The sequence below is a fragment of the Danio rerio genome, chromosome 1, assembly GCF_052040795.2.
Source record: "Danio rerio strain M-AB ecotype USA chromosome 1, GRCz13ab, whole genome shotgun sequence".
NCBI classification, from domain to species: Eukaryota; Metazoa; Chordata; class Actinopteri; order Cypriniformes; family Danionidae; genus Danio; species Danio rerio.
Window position 1 is genome coordinate 26,550,725 of NC_141021.1, and position 24,519 is coordinate 26,575,243.

At 33.2% G+C, this 24,519-nt stretch overlaps 2 protein-coding genes across 9 annotated transcripts in view; both read left to right on the forward strand.

Annotated features, from left to right (window-relative positions):
- Nucleotides 1-9,899, forward strand: part of mnd1 (meiotic nuclear divisions 1 homolog (S. cerevisiae)) — a gene marked incomplete in the record, with an annotated part of 33,724 nt that extends 23,825 nt beyond the window's left edge. Inside the window, 2 exon segments of the mRNA NM_001003597.3 lie at nucleotides 4,125-4,168; nucleotides 9,359-9,899. Coding sequence (NP_001003597.1) covers nucleotides 4,125-4,168 — 44 coding nt within the window.
- A 3,515-nt stretch (nucleotides 9,900-13,414) lies between these two features.
- tmem131l (transmembrane 131 like) overlaps nucleotides 13,415-24,519 on the forward strand; it is a 92,446-nt gene continuing 81,341 nt past the window's right edge. For 4 of the 8 annotated variants that reach the window (XM_087237195.1, XM_087237196.1, XM_087237197.1 and 1 more), the window contains exons 1-2: nucleotides 13,415-13,562; nucleotides 14,261-14,331. In XM_087237195.1, the coding sequence (XP_087093321.1) occupies nucleotides 13,454-13,562; nucleotides 14,261-14,331 (180 nt within the window). In that variant the 5' untranslated portion in view covers nucleotides 13,415-13,453. Of the gene's footprint in view, nucleotides 13,563-13,958; nucleotides 14,109-14,260; nucleotides 14,332-24,519 lie in introns of those variants that run through there. The other 4 variants (XM_087237199.1, XM_087237200.1, XM_087237201.1 and 1 more) reach the window with 1 other exon arrangement.

Genomic DNA, 24,519 nt, shown 5'->3' on the forward strand with positions numbered 1-24,519 from the left:
TTTAAATATTCTTATTGTTATTTTTTTTTCGTGGCAAAATGCTGGTTTGGATGAAAAATAAAACTATTTTAGGGAAGACACTTAGTTCACAAGGCTACACAATAATATATTTACAAGAACAGGAGATTTGTTTTTACAGTTTTTAAATTAATTAATATTAAAACACATCCAGGTTGTAATGGGGTGTCCAAAGTCTCATCTCATGTGTTCACAGAAAAACAAATAACTCAGGATTGGGGAAAGCCAAAACAACAAACAAAACCTAAACAGCTAACTTTATTTTAAACCCTCTTACCTACAAAAATTAAAACATTAAATAAAAATAAACTTACCTCCCTACTGACCACAAAACAAGAGAAAATCTCAGTAAACAAAGTGCAACCTCCTCCCCACTTTTGTCTTTGTACAGTGGTCTGAAGGTTTACAATCACTCAACATTACTGCTGAGCATCAGGTTCAAGTGTCAAAAGAAAAAGAAAACTATAATCAAGCCGGGAGAGAGGAGACTCTCCATATACGAATGTCCAGCCAGGTTTTAATGGGCTCCAGAAGCACGCCAGCGGGTTCTTATGACATCATCTGGATTTATCTCACCTGTGTGCAATAACCAGACCTGTAGGAGAGAAGGGAACCACAACAACAAAACTGAAAACACAAAATAAAACTTTTAACACACTTATCTTTTTTTCTAAAGTTACTTAAATTTTTTCTAAAGTTTCTTAAATATTTAAGAATTGCAGAAAATCTTGGCTTAAAGCTCGGTTTATATAAATGACTCTTACTTGTGCTACCTTGCCACTAAAGTTTAATTGTCTACGACTGTTTGTTAGTTGCATGCAATTAGGGTGCTTTCACACCTCAACATTTGTTTTGGAACCTGTCTCGTTTGCCCAGGTGGCACGGTTCATTTGGCATATGTGAATCCCACAATCACACTCAGATCCGCGCCAACTCAATCAGTCCAATATCGCCTGAATGAGGTGGTGCTCTCGGCTTGATTGAAATGAACTGAATTGAGATGATCTGCATCATGATCTGACTGTAGTCTCACTTCATCTGTTATTTTTCTCTATAATTTAAGTGTAAAATGCAGAATTGTAGCTGATGTTTTTTTTTTTTTTTTTTTTAGATTAAATAATTCAATAGATAGATTTTTACAAAATTTGACAACTGAAATAAGGCTATGTATGAGAGTCTTACCTTTCTGATTTATATTTTGTGATTGTGGGTGTCAAAATTAAAGTGCAGACTTTCGCTTATAATATAAATATATATATATATATACACATACATACATACATACATACATACATACATACATACATACATACATACATACATACACACACACACACACATTTTATTTTTCTAATTTATTTATTTCACAATTGTAATTGTCAACTGTATTAAAAGAAAGAGTTATGCTGAATAAAAGTGCATGTATACAATTATGTTTGGCTTTTGACAGATTATTTAAAATATGTGGCTAAGAAATAGCTATTAACTTCTCTTTTCTGGTGGGGCCAGTGTAAATTTTGTCAGGGCAAGTAAAAATCGGAACCACTGGCCCAATTGAGCCAATAGAAAAATTCCTTAGCGTTGAACCCTGGGTAATTTACTTCATTTTAATCATGACTGTAGACATCAGTGTTTATATCTGATCAATGAACTCTAATTCTGTGTACTTATGCAATGTTTGTATCAGAGAAAAAAATGATACTGTTAAATGAAAAGATTATTTATAACTACTACTCTTTCTGTCAGTGGAAACATGCACATAGATCATAATGTGAAACTGTGATCAAACTTGTCAAAGGTTTAATTTATGTGAGTTACTGTTTGCGAATGGATATATGCAATTATATATGCAATTGAATTGAGATCGAATTTTTTAATGTCAACACATTGTATTATTGAAACAGTGTTATTAAAATGATTGATTTAAATATGGAAGAAGATGATATAAAAAGATCAAATATTACAATTAAGCATGTAACGATTCACCTGACTAACGATTCGATACGATTCACGATGCCAATTTCACAATTCATGATTTAGTCAATTTTTTTACAAAATTATTTGAAACTAAATTCAGAGCCCTTTCATTTTTTTCTTAAATGCTGAACATTTATTAATTAATTACATTAAAATTATATATTTTGTACCATAACTCAATTGCTATTTAAAAAAAATTATAATAGAAACTAAAGAAGACTCTTTAATATAGACACACTAAAACTGACTGTGCTGGGATTTTAAATAAAAGAAAAAAGAAATATCAGAATATCTATGTTTTCGGGCATAAGCTGAGGTCTTTGCACATTTTACAATGTGTTTAAAAATTGCTGATAAAAAAAACTCTTTTACTGGTGCTGCCTCTGGTCAAAAAAAAAAAAGTGCAATTCGTTCAACATTTATACCGGTTTGAATCGTCACTATATATATATATATATACACACACACACACACACACACACACACACACACACACACACATATATATATATATATATATATATATATATATATATATATATATATATATATATATATATATATATATACATATACATATATATATTTATATATATATATATATTTTTTTATTATTATTATTTATTTATCATTTTACAGTATAACAAACAACACAATTGAGAAAAAGAATATTCAGCATTAAGTGTAGCATCAGAGTATACAAATATAGAAACATGTACATCAACAAATCCAGTTTATGTTACTAGATAAAACAGAAATCAAATAACAGCTTGTGAATGGTCAGTATGATAACAATGGGTATTATGCAGGCTCAGGTCAAAGGGTTCATAAAGAGTCAATAAAAATTTTCCAGGTTTTTAAAAATATGTGTGTTTTGTTTTTTAGGCTATATGTTAAATATTCCAAATGCAGCATGTCATTTATGATATTTTTAAATAAATCAAATGTTGGAGTGAGTTCCTGTTTCCAGTTTAACAGAATACATTTCCTAGATACATAAGATCCTTTTGGTAAAAAAAAGGGTCTGATACCTCATTCAAGTCTACCTCAAAAAGATATATTAAAGGAGTCTTGAGATATTTCTTTCCCAGGATTATCATAGAAAACTTATGTACAGAATCCCAAAACTCATTTAGTTTTTTACAGCTCCAAAAAATATGCATAATGGTGCCCTTATGTTTCTTACATCGGTTACATAAAGATGAAGCACCGGGATAAATCCTACTAAGGCGAACTGGGGTCAAATATATTCTTTGTAAAAATTTGTAATTTTGTTCAATCATCACATATTTTAATCGATTTTCAACTAACTCATGGTGAATCATTACATCCTTAATTACACAGAATCCAGTGTGAATGTTTGTAAGCGGAAGCTAAAGTGAGTGAACACCTTTTATTTTAGCGACTAATTATGCAATTTATCCATGTTCTCATTACAGCAGGAAAAATGTCAAATCAATAAGTGTGTTTACATGCACTAAATGCCAGTATAATATAATTTTGCAATATTGCAATTAAACCTCACATAATTGCTGTGATTCTTTCTAAATAAGTAGCCATAAATCGTATAAACATAGCTGCCACCAGTCTCTGCTCCCTCATCCACAAACAGCACATAGACTGTGACGGCAAACAAATTCAGCTCACATGCTGAAGTAAATCATGAAATACAATCTTACAAAGTGTTTTGCATTAGTCGTAAATAGAAAAAGTGTTCCTAAACACTGTTTAACTTTAAGTCCATTATTTGTGCTATAAAGTGAAGTATGTTAGTAACATCAATAAGAATAATAACCACAGTTCCTAGGGAATAATTTGAATAATGGGATTTGCATGTAAACAGGATTGAAGAGCTTTGAACCTGACATGTACCCATTTTATTGCGATTAAGACCCTAGTCTGATTATTGGAAATAATAGCATTATTTGTGTGTCTGTTAACATAATCACTGTTATAAGACTCCAATTTATCACACATTTAAAATGGAGTCCAGGTGACATTTAAGGGACTGAAATTGATGAATATGACTTTGTAACATTGCTGAAAGTTGAAAGAATATTTTCATTTTAAAAAAGGAGAAAAACAGTCCATTATGGCTAACTTTACTAACATATTCCTTCTTTTTCTAGGTAATGCCAACATTGCAGCTAAAGAGGCTGTGGCTAGGTGGACGGGTAAGTCATTTGCATACCTCACACCTCATGTTAGATCATGTGATGCATCCATGTAGGCCACAGACAAATCCTGACAATCCAGTTCTGTCAGATCATTAATAGATCAGACCAGGCTGATTTTAGATCTCCACCTACATTGTTTAATATTCCAACACATATAGTTGTCTCAGCCTGTCTTTCATCTAACAAAATAAGCTATTCTGTAGATTGAAACATACCCCTCATGTCAGTCTGTAAGTAAAATGCACGCAAAGATGATCTCTGTTAGGTTTTCTCAAAATGTGGTGTGGTTCAGATATGCTGTTGATATCTGTTAATTAACAGCTTCCGTGTTTTGGGCTCACAAGTAAAACACTTGTGAATCACAAGCACAGAAACTATTAATTGATTTACAGGTGTTTTTAGTTTATATATGGTGGTGAATTGCATTATGGGACCCTGATCCCTGCTTTGTCGACTTTTGATGTTGAAAAGTCAACTCTACACTTCAACAAAGTGGCTTTTATAGGCATTTTAAAAGTAGTTAATAATATGTATAAGAAATAATATAGAGCGAAATAAGTGTGTAAAATAACACAAAATGTTCTGGCGGTTTATATACATATACAGTTTATATAGTAATATATATATATATATATATATATATATACACACACACACACACACACACACACACACACACACACACACAACACCACCCCAGACAATGTGTCACTTGAAACAATTAAAAATTTCATTTTTATTTTTACTTTTCAAGGTTAAAAGTTCTTGGAAGAAAGATCAAGGTCCCATAATGCAATTCAAATACATAAATAAAAGGGGAAAAATAAAAACATGAATCACAAACTACGAAAAACTGCTAATTTACAGATTTTTTTTTTGCTGTGTGGCCTGAAGGTCCAGTCCTGTTTGCAGCCGAGTAAAATAAACTTGGATGTTTTTATAAGTCCTGACTCAGGCTGTGCAGCACAAGCCCTCGGTTATTCCCAGGCATGAATTTTCTGGAATGTAGCAGACACAGACATGCACACCACTTAACTTCAGGATGGAAATTCCTTTATGCATTTTGTGAACGTACGTAACTACAAAAGTGGTCTCAGATGAGCAGCGTATGAAAACACTTGGTGCTGGCATGTTGGGGGAAAACACAGACATGCGAAACGGGAAGGGTTTAATGTTCTGTTTACATTTAACAGATCAGATTTCAGACAAGAGTCAGATGCAACATACACTGCACACTAGGCAAGCGCAAACACATGTAGATTCCAGTATATCAGTGAGTGATCTCATAGATGAAATGGGTACACTCATATGATGATTTGCTGTATCTTGCCTCGAAACCACACGCTTGCACAAACCTGATAAAATCTGTAGATTTAATACAATGGATGACTGGGTCAATTTATACGCTGTAAAAATGATTGTAATTGTTTTTGTTTGAATATGGACTTTTTCAAAAATGTGAACCCCATATCAGCCCCGGTCAGATTACACGATTTTGGCAGGATTTTTTTGACGTTGGCTGTCGTAGAGATTCGTAAAGGACAAATAGACATCATGACACAAGATTCAATCGTTTATTCTCGTGTAATTTGGCATAGTTCACGACAACCGATCCCATTCCTGCGACGCCTCACGACATCGTCGCAGAAAGTTTAGCATGTTTAATTTTTTCTCATTCTTTACGAGTTCCACCACATGACACTCGGCCCAATAGGAGCACATAATTTATCAGTTAATTTAGTGGGTGCTGCTGTTAATGAGCTGGTCAGGTAATCAAAAAACAGGCTGCATATTTACAGATGGGTTGGTCACGGGTGGATATGACCAGTCATTGGCTATGCAAACTTTTACTACTTTCTCTAAAATATGAAAGTGTTTTAAGCAATTTTATTTGACAGACTGGCACAAATATGCCGACATCTCCATTCTGAATTCTCTCTTCCAGGGGCACCAGCAGGATTTACGCACAAATCAAAGTAAACAAGAATAACATCTGAGATGAAGTGCTTCAAAACCAGTCCGCTATAGCCTATGCTTCAGCGCCAAAACACAAACCGGTTTGTTCTAGCCTAAATATAATCTAGCCTAAATAAAATTAGGTGAAATATTCATAGTTTTAGAGAAGCCTATATTAAAGTGTTTGTGACTGTTAGTGACAAAACCATCTGTTGTGCCGGTAAATTACAATTTAATTTGTTTAATCAAGTATTTTTTTTTTACTGCAGGCGACACTGCTCTCATCTTTCCAACAGAGTTTGTTCTAATAAAAGCCTGTCCTGCTTATTCTAATGTGTCATTAATAGTAACAGTTTAATATAGGCTTCTCTGAAACTGTGAATATTTAAATTAAATTTTATTTAGGCTAGATTATTATTATTTCAACACACCAACACAATCTCAGGGCAATTCGTGTTTAGGTGCTAAAGCCTATAGTGGACTTGTTTTGAAGCACTTTACTTCAAAGGTTATTTATTATTCTTTTTTATCTAGCAGTTAACTGACCAAGGAAAAATACATAACAATTAAGATACAAATTATAGCTAAGAAAAATCGTTTCAAAAAGATCTTTTTTTTTCAAGAAACATATATGAATTATATTTTTGATTTTGCCTGTCCAACTGTGCGGTGATGATTTTTTCCACTCCGTGGAAAATAAGGATTTAATTAATTCTTCACTGCTTCACAGCTGCTGATGTTCTTTCATTTCATGTTCAGTCAAGGGAGTGTTTAATAGCAACATTGACAGAAAAATATACATTTAGATTTCAAAGAAAATATTATTGATATTAAAAAGGAAACATAAAAGTTTGATCCTATCAATGTCATAACAAATGCCTTGTAAATAGATATTAGTTGTCAGCCAGCATCAGTGTTTATTGAGATTGAAGTTAATTAAATTAAACTGAGATAATAAATATTGTTATAGCAACACTCCAATACACCACTTATCTCATTTTTGATTGCGACTTGTAAATAGCATTTAAGTCCTTGTCCTTTTGTATGAGCCATTTTCCAAAACTTTAAACACACCTGACTCTTCATTTAATAAACACTTTATTCACGACACACACTCTGCCAATTTGAATTCAATTAAGTCATAAGTTATAACATACAACTTGCTGGAAAAATATATTTCAAATTGCATGTTGCATTTAGTAGGCCTATTGGCCTAAATCAGCTTTTGCATCAATAAATTCATAATCATTATTTTGCCGGTGCAATTTTTATGCACACGCTTGAGCGCGGAATAGGATATATCTATATCTATCTATCTATCTATCTATATATATATATATATATATATATATATATATATATATATATATATATATATATATATATATATATATATATATATATATATATATATATATATATATAATTCTGCATCTATCGTGGCTACTTCCCTGCTAAAAAGGAATCATAAGTTTGATCCTATCCTAACGAATGCCCTTAATTTATGTAATTAGTACTCTGCAGGCATCAGTATTTATAAAAAAAAAAAAAAAAATTGAAATTGAGATAAAAAAAATATTGTTATAGCAACATTTGTGACTGCAAATGTTCGTCATAGATGTCACAGAATGACTGATCATGAAGGAACGTGTAATCTGGCACATTTGCTACCCACGACAAGTCAAGATTTTATTAAAAAAAAAAAAAGGCATGATCTGACAAATTGACTTTCTTGACAGACAATAAAAATCGTGTGATCTGACCTAGGGCTGGGCTGGGCGATATGGCAAAAATGCAATCTCGATAATTCTTTTCCATATTGAACGATAAGGATATATATTTCGATGCAAGATGTTAATGCTTCCACAACAATGTATGTAATGTATCACAACAATGACAATGTATCAACAATAGCAATGACAATGTATCACAACAATGACTGAAGCCACAAAGACTAGACACTTCATTAAAAAACATTTTATAGTATTGTTTGTTAACAAAACAGCGTACATATTATCCATATAATTTTTTAGAGATTTCGATTTTCTGTAATATACTTATAATATATTATTCTGTAAAACACAATATAAAATATAATATTCTGAAAAACTGTAACTGACAGCTCATATACAGTAGCATATCTCTAATATCAACACAATTACAGATTCCTGTTGCCATATATGTTTTTCCTGGTTTATACTCGACACGTTCATTAGTTCACTTGAGTGTGCATGGAAAGAATGTGATTTCATCGAGATGTTTGCGCAGGTTTGCTTTGGGTGCGCGTAACATGATTTCAGATGGCGGAGCAAACAAAATTTTTGAGACTCAAGCGAACCGTCTCATTTGAGTTGAATATGAATCACTTTGAAGAGATTTTGTCTGAAACAGGTACGCTTGTACAGACATCTTTTTGATCCATCCATGCGTGAACAGAGATAACCAGATAACCAATAATTCTTGGCTAGAAATTGCGACAGTGGGAAAGGAGGAAAGTTTTTGTTAAAAAGTATGTTAAAGCCAAAAGATGCCATGGCAAAAGTGGAGACTTAGGTAAACAATTACAGAAATATGTTTTTCTACCATTTATAGGTTTAACGCTGACGTATGTATTACAGTTTTGAATTTAAAACAAATTTTCAAACCTATAATTAAGGAACAAATTTCTTTGATAACTGGAAAGCAATATTTGAACCTATCGCTTTACAATACACTGATGCCCTTTTTTCTAGGCTTTATTGGTGGTGATGGTCAGGAATGTCAGACCAGTATTGCCTTTTTAGCATATAAGTAGAGAAACAGAAACTAACCAGACAGTAATGTGTCAATTGTGAACCGGGCAAAATCACAAAAATATCGATATTGTTAAGTGAGTGTACATTGTTTTGCTTTTTTTATTCTTGCCATAATAATAAAAAAAAGTTTGTAGGGAAACCCATGTTGCCTTGTCATTAAAATTTTAATAAACCTTAATAGGTAAAACTGTCCGAGATATGAACAAAAGCAAGTGATGCATCTAAGTTTAAAATAAATCTTGAATGGTTATAAAAATCTTTATAATTATTCAAATAATTTAAAAGTGAAATTTCACAAACTGATTTTGAGAGAAGCATGTGATATGATTGATTGTGGCTGGTCTCTCATCTATAATCATTAGTAAGCCAATCGGATCATTCCAAACTCATTATAAATAGCCTGACTAACATAACTCTCTCATCTTCTTTTTTCGAAAATTCCTTGTCTGCTGTGTGGCAACAGGCGAAAGTATAAATCATCCTTGATTGGCTCTTAGATCAACATTAAGTAAAAATATCCAGAGCTTATCATAGTCATCGACATTAATTTTATTATGATTTGATATGATATCGTTTATCGGCCCAACACTAGTCTTATATTATGGTGTCATGCGATTTCTTGGTACATGAAGGTAAATGTATGGATTGATGGGCCATTGAATTATTACAAAATATAGCACAGCCAAGGTTGTTGTTGATCCAGCCACAAAACTAACAATGTGTTTTTTGTTTTTAATATTTCAATTATTCCACTAATGTTACTAGTAGACACCTTCAAAGATTGTTCAGATGTTGTATTTCAAGACACTCAAACTGATAGTGTGTGGGGCTAGTTTTTTAAGCATCTCATCCAAAGTGTTTGATTTGATTTTTGACATGTTAGCTGTTAAATTGTAATGTGTTTCCAACTGTAATGTTTAACCATTTTCCCCTGCAAAAACTCAATTTAATGAAAAAAAAATATATATATAATTAATAAAAAAATTGAAACGTTTAAAAGTTTTATTTTCTCTTATTTTAATTGATATAATTATTAATAAAACTATTTGTTTAAATGCACCAACATTATAAGCTATATTCACTGAGAAATGGATAGAAATATTAATTTCAAAAGGGGTGTACTTTTAGTTAGAAACTGAAAGGTTAATTACTGTTTATCTTACCCTGAAATTAATTAGTGTAATTTATTTTTCTGTATTTATTGCAATTAAATAAATGCATAATAAACACATATGACCATCTAGAAAATGCAATTGTGTAGTTGTCTTAAGTTTTCTGAGGTTAATTTAACCATCAAAATTATGTAGTTAATAATTAGAATGTGAAAAAAAAATTTCAGAATATTGAAATATTCAGACTAAGCATTAACCTGGTTCTTCAGACATAAATTGAGATGAAAAAGTTGTTTAATTTGAGTATGTTAAGGGGACAAATGCAAAGCTCGGTTGTGGCTGGCTAAATCTTGTTAGAAACAGAAGTAAATTAGCAAAAACCTAAATTCTTCCAGCTTTTTATTTGAGGAAGTCACTAAGCTCTCATAACAAACCACAAAACAACCAGTAGAAACATTCTGTTCATGTTGTGCTTGCGATGGAGGTTGTGGTTAATTAACTATTTATTTTAGTTTGTTCATTGAAAAGCAGGATTAATTGTCATAGTTAGATCAAGACACTCCTTACTACACACAGTTTGCAGTCGCTGAGGGAAGAAAGCCTCCTGTCAGATATGTTAATGAGTTTCATCTTTAGCACACAGTGTCAGCTGTAGGCCAATCACAACAGACCGAGCAATCTAACCAATCAGACCAGAGTAGGGGGGTTTAAGAAGAACCATTCATCAAATAATTCTTTGAGAAATTTGCTGATTTTAAAAGTTTATTATGTGATAATGAGCATGGTTTAATAATTAAACAACTTTTCAAATGCAACATCTGTATGACTTTTTTTGTGCATTCTATATACCTCTATACATATTTTGTGTGTTTTTTGTTTCACATTTTTCTCCCCAGATAATGTTTTTGCAATCAAATCCTGGGCAAAGAGGAAGTTTGGTTTCGAGAACAGTCGATTGGACAAAGCTTTTGGAATACCAGAGGACTTTGACTACATCAACTAACCAACAATTCACAGCCTGATGGACCTTCTGATTGTGTTCAGCACTGCACAATCAATAAGCTTTATTCTTTTGCATCAGTTTGTATCAGTTCTGCATGTTCGAGACAAAGCTGTAAACAATTTTACACTGTTGTGCATGGTGTAAATTCTAAGGAGTGCCCCACCCTTGAAATTTTAACCTGGTCTAGTACAAGGCAAACTTCAAGATTGATTTGTCAGCATAAAAGGGTAAACAATGGTGAAAACGCTCCTGGTGTGTAAGTGGAGAAGGTGTTGTGTTAACCCTTGGCTACTCGGAGACGCACTATATGCCCAGACTTACTCTTAGGCCACCTGTTGAGAGAAAACTGAGATTTCCAGATACCGCTGGGATAATGAATTGAGCGGCATGTCGAAGTTCACTTCAAGGAAATTAATCACATGGTAGAGAATGGAAGGTGTACATAATTGTTGATGGAGGAAAAAAAATATGTTGACAAAAGTATGGATTTGTGTTTGTATAAAATAGGAATGTGCTAAAGAGATAGAGTCATTTCAAATGTTTATATGCTTCTGTTGGTTCAAGTTTTTTTTTTTTGCATGTTTGGTTTCATTAGTGCACCCTTTCCCTCTCCACAGTGTACATTTTTGTGTATCTTCTCAATGTAAAAAGTGGTCAATGGCTAATGATCTAATATGGGTTAATAAATGTTGTGTTATCAAGCATATTTGTATTTAAGTATACATTAAATTGATTGTCCTATTGATTTAAAACATTGTAACTGCATTTTTAGATATTGTATACTGCATTTTAGATGCCAAAAAAATAGCTACCCTCAAAATAACTTTTTAAAGATACATACATACACTCACCGGCCACTTTAGTAGGTACACCTCACTAGTTCTGAGTTGGACCCCTTTTTGTCTTCAGAACTGCCTTAATTTTTTGTGGCATCATTTCAACAAGGTACTGGAAATATTCCTCAGAGATTTTGGTGTATATTGACATGATATCATCACACAATTGCTGCAAATTTGTTAGCTGCACATCCATAATGAAAAATCTCCTGTTCCACCACATCCCAAAGGTGCTCTATTGGATTGAGATTTGGTGACTGTGGAGGCCATTTGATTACAGAGAACTTATTGTCATGGTCAAGAAACCAGTCTGAGATGTTTTATGCTTTATTACATGGTGCGTTATCTTGCTGGAAGCAGCCATCAGAAGATGGGTACACTGTGGTCATAAAGGAATGGACATGGTCAGCAACAATACTTAGGCTAGGCTGTGGTAGGCTGTGGCGTTGACACGATGCTCAATTGGTACTAATGCGCCCAAAATGTGCCAAGAAAATCTCCCCACACCATTACACTACCACCAGCCTGAACCATTAATTTAAGGCATGATGTATCCATGCTTTCATATTGCTGATGCCAAATTCTGACCCTACCATCCGAATGTCACAGCAGAAAACGAGACTTATCAAACCAGACGTTTTTTCAATCTTCTAATGTCCAATTTTGGTGAGCCTGTGCAAACTATATCCTCAGTTTCCTGTTCCTAGCTGAGAGAAGTGGCACTCAGTGATGTCTTCTGCTGCTGTAGCCCTTCCGCCTCAAGGTTGGACATGTGCATTCAGAGATGCTTTTTCTTCATACCTCGGTTGTAACGACTGGTTATTCAAGTTACTCTTGCCTTTCTATCAGCTTGAACTAGTCTGGCCATTCTCCTCTGGCATCAACAAGGTATTTGTAGCCACAGAACTGCCGCTTAGTGGATATTTTCTTTTTTTTTTTAGATTCTGTAAACTTTAAAGATGGTTGTGCATGAAAATCCAAGTAGATCAGCAGTTTTTGAAATACTCAGACCAGCCCTTCTAGCACTAACAAACATGTCACGTTCAGTCACTTAAATCACCCTGCTTCCTCATTCTGATGCTCGGTTTGAACTGCAGCAGATCCTCTTGACCATGTCTAAATGCATTGAATTGCTGCCATGTGATTGGCTGATTAGAAATTTGCATTGACGAGCATTTGGTCAGGTGTACCTAATAAAGTGGCATCTGAGTGTGGAGTGGCATGTAAAAAATTGTTATATGACTGACAGATTCTGTCTCAAAACCAAAAAACTTGGTATCATTAAAAAATGTGCATTTTAAAATATGTTTACAATTCCATTTATATAAATGACAAAAAAATATCCACCAGTTTTCTAACCAAACAAGTATAGGTACATTACCTTTTCATTCCCCCCTTACCGTGAAGCTTGCAGGACAGAAGATGTTTGCTCTCGGGTGTAGATGTATTGTCGGGCTCTAGTGGGCGCACACACTTGCAGAGGTTCTGCCGAAAGAGAGACAGACAGAGACAGAGGAGGGAGGGTGAGAGAGAGAGAGAAAGAGAAAGAAGTGAAGCCAGGGAGCTCAACACAGCCAGCATGGCGAGCCAAAGGGACTTCACACACAGAAAAACATGGATTAATGTTCTCCTGCGACTCTTACAGCTCTTATTGCTTTACATTCAGCACGGAGGAGCTCAGTTTCAAGGTGCGACGGACCGATGCGTCTTGTTTTTTGAGTTGACGAATGCAGCGCGAGTGTGAAAAATGTCGGAGGAACTGAACTGTCGAGAGCTGATTTGACAAGTATTCAAGTGCGCTCGCAATGCTAAACGGCCACAATGTTCACCGTATCGATCTATTCGAGGCGGCTTTTCGCATATCTGCATAGGGATTCGTGTTTAGATTTAAATCGCAAGAAAGACGGTTTAAGCTGTTTTGGACAGCTGCTGGTTTTGTTCGATTTCCTGTGTCAATGCAATATGCTACAAAGCTCACATCGCCTCATACAGCTGTTTTTCACTGCAGTCTATAGGCACTAAGCGCATTTGCGTTGTCGCAACGTTTAACGCGACTTAAGAGCGGCGTAAACGCACATTTAAACGCGTTTCCAGTTGCTTGTGTGTGGATTGTTGACATGGTGCGAGTCTGGACTAAAATAGCCTGTTCGTTCAATTTCACGCCTTTGTCATTCACGCCAGCTCATCTGGAGCTTACTGTCTAACGTTAACTACTGCAAAACAAATACACAAACGTTAGTAAACGCGTGTGAGATTCCCCAAACCACAGTGTCATTTTCGGATTTCCCGTGTGTTTGTTTGGAGACAGGAATTGGCCTGGCGTTTTGTTGTTGCTCTGCCCGCATGATTTTTCCCTATGTGTTTATGTTGTTCTTTCCTTTTAAAGCTCTGACTCAGATGTCCAGCGTGGTCGAAGTTTGGCAGGCTGAGGACGCAGACTTCTTCGTGCCATCTCAGGTATGTGAGCTGCTTTTTAAAAAATGACGTCATAAACTGGACGTTTTTATTACAGTGCTACTTCATTGTGAGGCGCGAGCACGTGCGGGACATGGTGCAGTGTGTGCTATTGTTACATTTACGATGGTGGCGAAATGGAAGGCATTTATTTCAGTTGAATTTTTCAGGTATGATTCGGTTAGTATTATTGATTCATGCAGGTCTTCTATGAGGAGGGAGAGTGTTTGAGTGTTTATTTAGCTTGGTGAAGTGTATTTGCATGTGGAGGCGGGAACAGGGAGGCATCTTTCTGAGGATGTGGGAACCTGAATGAACCCGGGGAGTCATTTCATTTTTTACATCGTATTACTACGTAATTATCTAATTATGTGTGACTTTAAAAGAGGAACATCTTAAAAACTTTTTAAGACTTTAAGAACGGTTAATATACTTTTTAAGGCTATTAGTGCGTGCCTCAGACGTTATTAGTTTATATATCATAGGGTAACACGTTATGATTCCACTCCACATTTTTTAAGGCTGTTTTATTAAATATCTCCAAAATACCATAATAAGGATTAAAGTAATACAATAATATTTTGAAGCAGCATGCACATAGAGTCATAACATGGAATATATTAGAGTAAATACAGAGGAATTACAGTTTTACAAAGGATTCCTATTTTAGTTGATTATTAGTTTTAATACTTGTTTATATAATTCAAAACGGAGCAAATTGGATATATATATATATATATATATATATATATATATATATATATACACATACACACACATACAGTATATATATATATATATATATATATATATATATATATATATATATATATATATATATATATATATATATATATATATATATATACTGTATGTGTGTGTGTATGTATATATAGTGTAAATAAGTATATATATATACACACACACACACACACACACACACACACACACTTATTTACACTATATATATACACTATACACACACACACACACACATATATATATATATATATATATGTGTGTGTGTGTATATAGTGTATATATATATAGTGTAAATAAGTATATATATATATATATATATATATATATATATATATATAAATATATATGGATAGACGGATTAGTCATTATTTATTTGCATTCTTGAGCCTTGTGCCTCAATTAAAACAAGTCTCTAACAAAATGTTTAATTATTTACCCCCCTACTGATAATACCAACAAAATCTTATTAATTTAAAATAAAGAACACCTTTAAATTGCAGTTTGTTTACATTTGTCATGATAATACCTTTTAATTATTTATATAAGTGCAACATTATAAGCCAATATGGGGGTTGCAGAAAGAAAACAATTAACCTTCGTGATACAATAGTTACTTACTAAGGCTCCATTCAAATTGCAAGCCTTAATCGAATGTTCCAATTTATGCCTGAGTTCATTGCAATCTTGAAAATACAATGATTAATTTTTGCATTTTATGCAAAAACTAATTAGTTTTTGAAAAGTATTTTATATTTTATTAATGATTATTTTTTATTTATACATTCTTAATCAAACATTTGCCCTCATGTTTTATATAAAGTGAGACATACGATCACATGAGTATATATTAGAGTAAATTCTTTTTAAAATGTAAAAAAAAATAAAATAAATAAATAAAAGAAATAGTCCTTTTCGTGTGGTCAATGAATATAAATTATTAATTGATTGAATTTACAGAAAAGGTACTATATCATGATATATATCGTTATTGTGATATGAGATTTGTTTGTCATATCATCCAGCTCTGTCACACTATTTATTTAAAGATTGCTCCCTTCTTTTTTTCATTAATTTCCTTCTTAGATATGTGCACTGTAAAACCCAACAGGCAACTTTATCAAATGAAATGAGTGTAGTTACCTTAAAATCTACTGAAAGTTAATTCTACTCATTTGAAAAGAGTTTTTAATTCAGTGTTAAAGTAATTAAATACCTCATTACTTCAACTTAAATGGCGTAAGTTCAAAGTATGTCTATAGATTCATTTTTTAACACAAATAGTTTGTAGCAATGAGTTTCCTTAAACAGGTTGAGTTGCCTTAACTTATTGGGTTTTACAATACTCAGTTGGTTTGAGTTGTCTTCATTTATTGTGTTTTACTGTGCTCAAATTGCTTCGTTTACTCAAAAGGATTAAGTTCACTGTACTTTTTAGGATTAGTTTTAAATTTAAATGTTTTTTTCAATCGGTTTCCTCATGGTTTATTACCTTAACTTTTCGAGTTGTACATAAATTTACTGACTTTTGTCTATGTAAATAAATAGATAAATGCATAAATGCTGACTTTAGTGGCATCTACATTTACATGCATATGACAGCATGCTTTATGCAGTCTTGTTGTTGTTGTTTTTTTTAAATGTGTTTGTGTGTGCACATGTGGGACCACCAACACTGATCAGTTCACACTGAAATCTGAAATTGGCTACATTAAAAACAATGTAAACCGCAAAGCCCAATAAAAGATAATCTCAAAAAACGATCTCAATCATAAATTGCAACATAGCATTAATGCTTGCAATTTGAATAGAGCATTAGTACCCAAACTATTTTATCGATTTGTAAAATGTTTTGAAAATAAACTTTGTGCTTTTCTTCACCAGTTGTATTATACAGATAAAAAGAAATCCATTATGGTTTTGGAACAACATAAGGAAAAAGTTTTCATTTTCATGATCCTTTTGTGTCAGTAGTTTTTGTTTTTCCGGTTGCGTTTTCATGACCTTTCTTTGACCTCATGGAAAGCTAAATTGAATATTTTATCTGGGAATGAGTTGAATTACCATTTAAAGTCATTTTACAGTTTTAGGCAGGATTACTTAATAAAACTTACAAAAAAAAATATGTCATCATTTCAGAAGGTGACATATTTATTTAGCTTAACTTTAAAATTCAAAATTAATTCAAAGTGAAATTAAATTATGAGACAAAAAAATTACAAAATAAAATGAAATGGTAAACACAAATTTGCTAAATAATTACTAATATCTTTTTACACTTAAAACAATTACAAATATTTCAGATTGCTGATACATGTTTCCAGTGGCAAGGCTAAAATAGTTACTGTAGTTACAATAAAACACCATATTTCCTTTCCTTTGGCTTTCACTACAGAAAAGTTATTGAATCTTTATAGCCAAGTTTGATCTCACACACAAGGAATTTTTCTGTGCTATAAGATTTTTTTCAGTCTACAAAGCAATGAAAGTGTACCATTTAGAATAGCAAAATATTCATGGAAAAATAGAGAAGAGTTGCTGAGGTAACGTTTATGTATATTTGATTAATAATTCATCTGAATTAACATATTGCACATAGAGCTATGCAAAACATGACGTCATTGGCATTTGAACCCAACATCTGGCACATTTACAAGGTGTGCTGTTTCTCATATTGGTAGATGTTTTTGTTGATCGTGATTAGGCACAGTTTAAAGTTAGATAAAGATTATTTTTTGTCATGTTTTCATTTGGGACAGGAAGTTTAATGCCACACAAACATGCAGACACATTTGCTGTTTTAGAGACCAATACACAGTTTGCCATTTGAGTGGTTAACAGCTATGTAAAGCAACCTGACTTGTGGCTTAAAAATGGCCACAATCAAAGAAATGGGGAAATTCCATTTATAGTTTTCCATTTGCTTAAAGGGGCTTAATTCGTAATGTTCACTGCAGAGGAGGTGGTAAAATGTTGTTTGATCTAATCCTACTTAATAGTTTTATATAGTTACAGATGTTTTGTGTCACATGGAAATGTCACACTGAAACTGAAACATTGGTGACACATTTAAAAACAATAATGAAATGTGGCGTGGGAATTGATTATTTAAAAAAAAAAAAGACTACTTGGTCATTCTATGGCAAACATCCAAATTTCAGAAACCTCGCTTGAGGTTTGGTTTTAATATATTTGTTTTAATACATTTTTGTTTTGAAAGACAAACATAAACAGTTACGAAAGTCAATATATTAAGAAATTTTCAATACTTCTAGAGCAGCAGTGCTTAAAGTAGGGCCTGCAGGCCAATGTTGGCCCACCATTGGTTTGGCCCACCATCACATTTGAAACGAGAGGGAGAATGATTTGGATGAGGCAAATGCTTATGACAGGGTTCATCATTTCAAATTTAACGTAACCTTTTGTATCTGTTTAATTGAGTAGCTACAAAAAATTAAATGTTTCAAATAAATGTTGCAAATGAATCAGACTTAAAGTGTAAATACTGTCAGTTGACAGGCAGAGGACAATGCACAAGACATCAGTGAGCAAATCAAGGCAAAAACAGAAGCAGCTCGACTAGTGTATTCAGCATTGAACTCCATTTTTATTAATGGGATTGTCAATGTTTTTATTATAATAGGTTCATTATAAAACGTGAAAGTCATACTGCATCATTAATTAATGTTTTAAAGCAATGTTTTCTAGGTAATTAAAAAATATTAACAAATAAATTACCCATGGCAAATTTAATGTAATACAGTTTGGCAAATTTAACTTCGGCCCATAGCCCTTAAATCAAGTTTGGTTTTTGACCCTTTATAAAAAAGTTTGGGCACCCCTGTTCTAGATTTACAGTGAAAAATCATATTTGGAATTCTTGCATTTCCTTTGGTAAAAGTTTCATTTAACCTAAAAAAAGATTCATAGAAAAGATTCTAATGTAAAAAAAAAAAAAAAAGAAGATATGGTTCACACAAAGAATGGGCTCAATTACTCAACTTGTTTCAAATTCCAAGCAAGGTTGAGTTTTTGGTTAAAACACAAAAGAAGATATTTAGAACAATGTCGGAAACTGGTAATCATTGACATCCATAGTAGGAAATACAAATGGAAATCTAGTCAATGGTTACTGATTTCCAACATTCTGCCAAAACTTGTTTGGAACAAGCCAAGTTTGAGTAAACAATGCAAACTTTACTGCATTTGCATTTATTTATATGCATTTAATTATTGGCATGGAAACACACAAAAAGTGCTGGATAGACTTACCAATCTCTGTAAAAATAAAGTATTTTTCCACTATGTAATTAAGCTTTAAATCTCAGGTAAAAATTGTCACTTTGACTCCCACCCTCGCAATAGTGGATTTACGCTCATGACATTTAAATGTTTTCACTTCCTGCTTCATTTACTGTATGTATGCTTTAACCAGAAAAAAAACCCATATTGTATTTCAGCTAGTGTTCATAGCAGCATTCCTTTTTTTTATTTTGTGGAACTTGATGTAGTAATACAAAGCTTAAATAAAAGACTATGTAGATATGTTTTATTATGTATAAAGAGATCCATTAAAAATGTAGATAAATACTGTATATATACTATTTAAAAGAACAGTAACATAAAACTAAATTGAAATAAAAATGTAAAAAAAAAATACAAACACATTCTGTGTGATTTAGGAGCTCCACAAAGTCAAATACTGGTATTGCTACACATGTGGGGACATTTGGTACCCACAATGTAAAGAATTCAAGGCGCACACACACACTATAGCAGTATTTCACAAATTTTGAAATACAACTGTGTTCAGAACACGGTTGTATGATTTTTCTGGTTATGATAGTATAGTCTGCAGTTGTACATTGAATGCAGCATATGAATTAACTATTAATAGAACAAAAAAATCACTATCAGATCTGAGTAGGTTTTTTTTTCTTGTCAGCATCAGGGGAATGTTTAAATGTCCTTGTTGTTCAATGGCTGTCAGAATGTGCTGCTGTGTTTTATTATGTAACAGCAAAGTTACAGCACAGGGAAGTTATAAGAAAGTGAGTTGCACTTCTCTACATTGTAACTCAGTTATTTGAAAGTTGAGTAGGGCAGATTATTTCCTAGTATCTGACAGATTCTGTGTAGTTGCAGTCATATAACAATATTTCTAAAACACTCATGTTTATTTAAGGAGCCACATGACAAGTCCATTATTAAAATTGGATTTTACTGTATAATGCAAAATGTAATGGGATTTGGCAAATTTAAAGTGGAAAGATTGAGTGGTATTTACACTATTTAATTGCAATATCGACTACTGATAATATTTAAGCAATGCATCATCATGTTGTACATGTCAAGGTGATTGAATGGCATTGCTTTTTTGTCTTGCTGTATGAGCACATAAACTTAAAAGTGATTTTACACATTTCAAAATAAATGCCTTGTTTAAGCTCAAGATATTATCACAGGCATATTGGTAGTAATACAAAAATGTACTTCCTGAATTAATAATATTAACCAGTAATAGTAATATTACAGCAATTGAGCAAATCCAGCATTAAGGATTTGTCTTTTGCGGTAAAAACTTAGATTCCTAGAGAATTATATTCACATATAATTACTCGTATAATATAATACAATATATAATTATAATATATTAACAGTATATTAAAACATCTGTTTATATATTTTTAAATAATCAGATTTAAGAGATCAAAATTATCAATCGATAAACATGTTTTATGCTTTAAATGTGAGAAATAAACATGCATTACAGATGTGACCAAAAGAGTATGCATATTTACTGTCAACAACAAAATTTGTTGAAATTCTGTTAATTAAACTGCCCAACCCAAAAGAAATAATACTAATCAAATGGATAAGAAACACATTTTTTAGATTATTTGTAAAGTACTGTGAAATTCAAGCCTACACAAAAAACTTAGAGGGGTTTTTGCTTATTTGGTGAAAACTTAATTCCTTTTCATAGCATCTGCATGGAATTGCTCTATTACAAACTTATTTTTTTTCCCAAAATCTTGCCCTGATGGTTCATGTCCACTGAAGCTCTGAAAATGGCAGTGTTTTTCTAAAAACGCTCAGCTGGGAAAAAAAAAGCTTGAAGTCTGAAGATCCTAAAAAATGTGCAATTGTGTAAGTTGTTAAATTGTTTAAATCTAATTGTAAAATGGATTATTAAATAATTTCAAATAACTAGACAAAGATTTGATGACAGAAATTAAATTGAATCATTAATACATAGAGTGTGTACTATATAGCCTAATAAAATAACAGCAATAGCTTATGCTTTGCTTTCATGTCAAAAATGTAACTTAAAAAATAGGTGTTTGTTTGACTGCTGTCATTTTTTGTTTGTAGCTAGCTATCACTTTTTATTTTAGTTTATGTATTTTAACAATAGCCTCTTGCCATTATTGTGCTGAACAATTCGAAGAACTGTTAGGTATGGTTCCAGTTGTTTTCACCCTAACATGGTACGGCGCACCATTCAATGTTATAGCCACATTTGACACATTTATGTTTGTGCATGACGTTGCCAGTTGTCTGCTTAGCAAAAGTGCGCTATTTATAAATTTTGTTTTGTTTTTGTATAAATTTTTGTTATTTAACATAGTAAGTATGAGAAAAAGGTTTAGGAGTCCCTAAAATCGAAATATCTCTCCTTCATCCCTAGTCTGGAGCGCTACATAAACTGCATCACTGTAGAAAATAAAACCATATTTGTTCAGACTGGCCTGGATTGGAACCAACTGGCCTAATAAAGTGGGAAAAGTTGCATATGTTGTATTGAGATTCAGGCCCAATCCCAATTCTACCTCTTAGCCCTTTCCCTTACCCCTACCCATCATTTTGCATTCTCATGTGAAGAGGTGGGGGTGTCTCAATTCTTTTTAGCTTCAAGGCATAGGGCTAAGGGGACAGGCTAGATATCCCTTGAAATGAGATTTTTTAGGACCACACTCAAAACCAAGGGGTGCAAAAATTTCCCAGAATACACCATCTACAACAGCAACATAACTCCACATGGTAGTCAGGGGATGCACAATTTAGTATTTTTTTTGTCATTATTACAACATTTTTACAACAAACAAGCACATGTTTTAATACATTCATAACAGTGTCCGTGTTTTACTGTCATGCTTAAAAAAAAAAAAACGCAAAAATAAAAAAACAAAAGGTTTTGCTATCTTTAAGCTATAATCTTAAATTCTGTACAGCAGTCCCACAACATACTTTCACATCTAACGCTCAGATACTCTGTCAGAAAAGTCTAGTGGCTGGGAATGAGCATTTTACAGTGTCTGGTATAACTTTAATGTTGTTTTCTGGTGGTAACATAGATGAATATGGCTGCGGTGTAAATACACAGTACAGTTACGATCTTAAAGCCCTTCCCCAAGAAGTAGGGGTACAAAATAGACTTCAGTTTACAATGTTTATTTTGCTAGTGCTCATTGTTATTTAAATTAACAATAAATCTGTTTAAGTTAATCTATTGAAATAAAAATGTTTGTTTGGGTAATCCTTAATGTCTAACCTTTTTGCTTCTGTTATGTTTTTTAGCCAGAATATTCCTAATCACTCCTAATGCCTCTTTTACCATCAGTTTGCTATGAGGGAATTTTGTGCAAAAAAAACCCCACTCCTACTCGATATTCCATTTAAATTGCATTAACATACTGAAATAGAAGTCTTATCAACTTCCCTTTCACGCAGACGCTAAAAATACTGAAGTGTATGTTCTCTAATAAATATGGATGTGTTCTAGCTTGACCTTTTAGTAGTGTGTTAAATAAATATGATTGGGCCATGAGCAAAACAAGCAAGATGCAAATGAATTACTAAATTCGAGGTCAAGCTTTCTATTTAAAAATCACATTATCAGCTTGACAAGCAGCTAAAAGCAGACCCATAAATAGACTTTGATTCATTTGTAGTCAATATAGATGTCAAGAGTGATTGAGTAGACCTGCAGCATTCCATTTAAACAGAACCTCCCTCCCTCCATGATGGATGGAGGCTGCGTTCTATTTGCCACGCTGAAAATCTGCAGATTCGCAGCGTGTTTTCTAGTTTGAGCAAGACTCTTAATTGAAACCCCTTGTCAGAAGGTCTGCGTGTACATCCAACCGTTGTTAAATGTGAACTTGAATGTCATTTGACACCAGGCAACCAAGTGCTCTCTATATACATTCATTGTATGCCTGGAGGGCTATAGTTAGTTCCTATGGAAACCCACTTTTAACAGTGCGCAGAGACACTCTTCAGGTAATCATGGTTTCAATGTTCTCAGTGAGGTGGCTATTTTAGTAAATTGCTTCTGATGTGCTACAGGCAGTTTATTCTGTAGTGTAGTGTAGTGTGTGTGTGTGTGTGTGTGTGTGTGTGTGTGTGTGTGTGTGTGTGTGTGTGTGTGTGTGTGTGTGTTGCAGAAAGGTACAGCATTTCCCTTCAGTCGTGTTGCTTTTGAAAGCTACTTGCACTTTGAGTTTACTGGATTATGTTAGCAGTGATTTTTATTCATTTTTTTAGGTTATGCCTGCTTGCATGCAATTCTTACATTTCGCATTATTATACAGCACCCCTAGTATGTGATTTTAATTTTTTTGCGCTTTAAGAATGACAAATTTTGTGGTGGTGATTCCAAACATGGCTCTAAAGCACATAAACAAAGCTATTCTCTCAATAAAATCCATGTTAGTCATTTAGCAATGAAGCTACAGTTACCAGGCAAACAGAAGCCCCGCCCATGGCGCGAATCTGCGTCTATGCTTAGTTTATTTGATGCGTGAATAAAGTGAGTAAACTCAAAATGTTCACACGTCTATTTACTCTTCGGAGATGTCATCTGACATCATTTACCTCACTCAGGAAATGCGTTAGGGCTTCCTCTACTGTAACACACCTAAAACACGGATTGCAGTAAATCTCGGCAGTGAAGCGTTTTCTCTCATTAACTGCAGGGAATGTGTTAAACGAAATCATTTACACGTCATAATAACAGCCATACATAATGTCCTTCAATTCCAGCAGCCATCATCCTTAAACCAATCTCCATCATTGTAAGTTGCTTGCTATTCTGTCTGTTAGACTACTCCGTTTTTTAGATGATTGCTCCAACTTTGTTTTGCAGTACAAAGTGCGTCAAATGCACAAAGCGCCCAATACATGCCACAGGATGTCCAATCCAATCCCATCTTTACATTGCCGTCACGTGTAAATCACTCGCGCTTCACCCGCTTCTGCTTACTGCACACGCTGCGAAACAATTTCCCCTCACCTTCCATGTAATGATTGTGTGGGCACAGGTGAGACGTCATTTTTCTAGAGACACTCAAATATATTACGTGCACTGCTTATGCAACATCTATAGGTCATGTAAAACAATTAATTGCAAACTCAAATAAATATTAA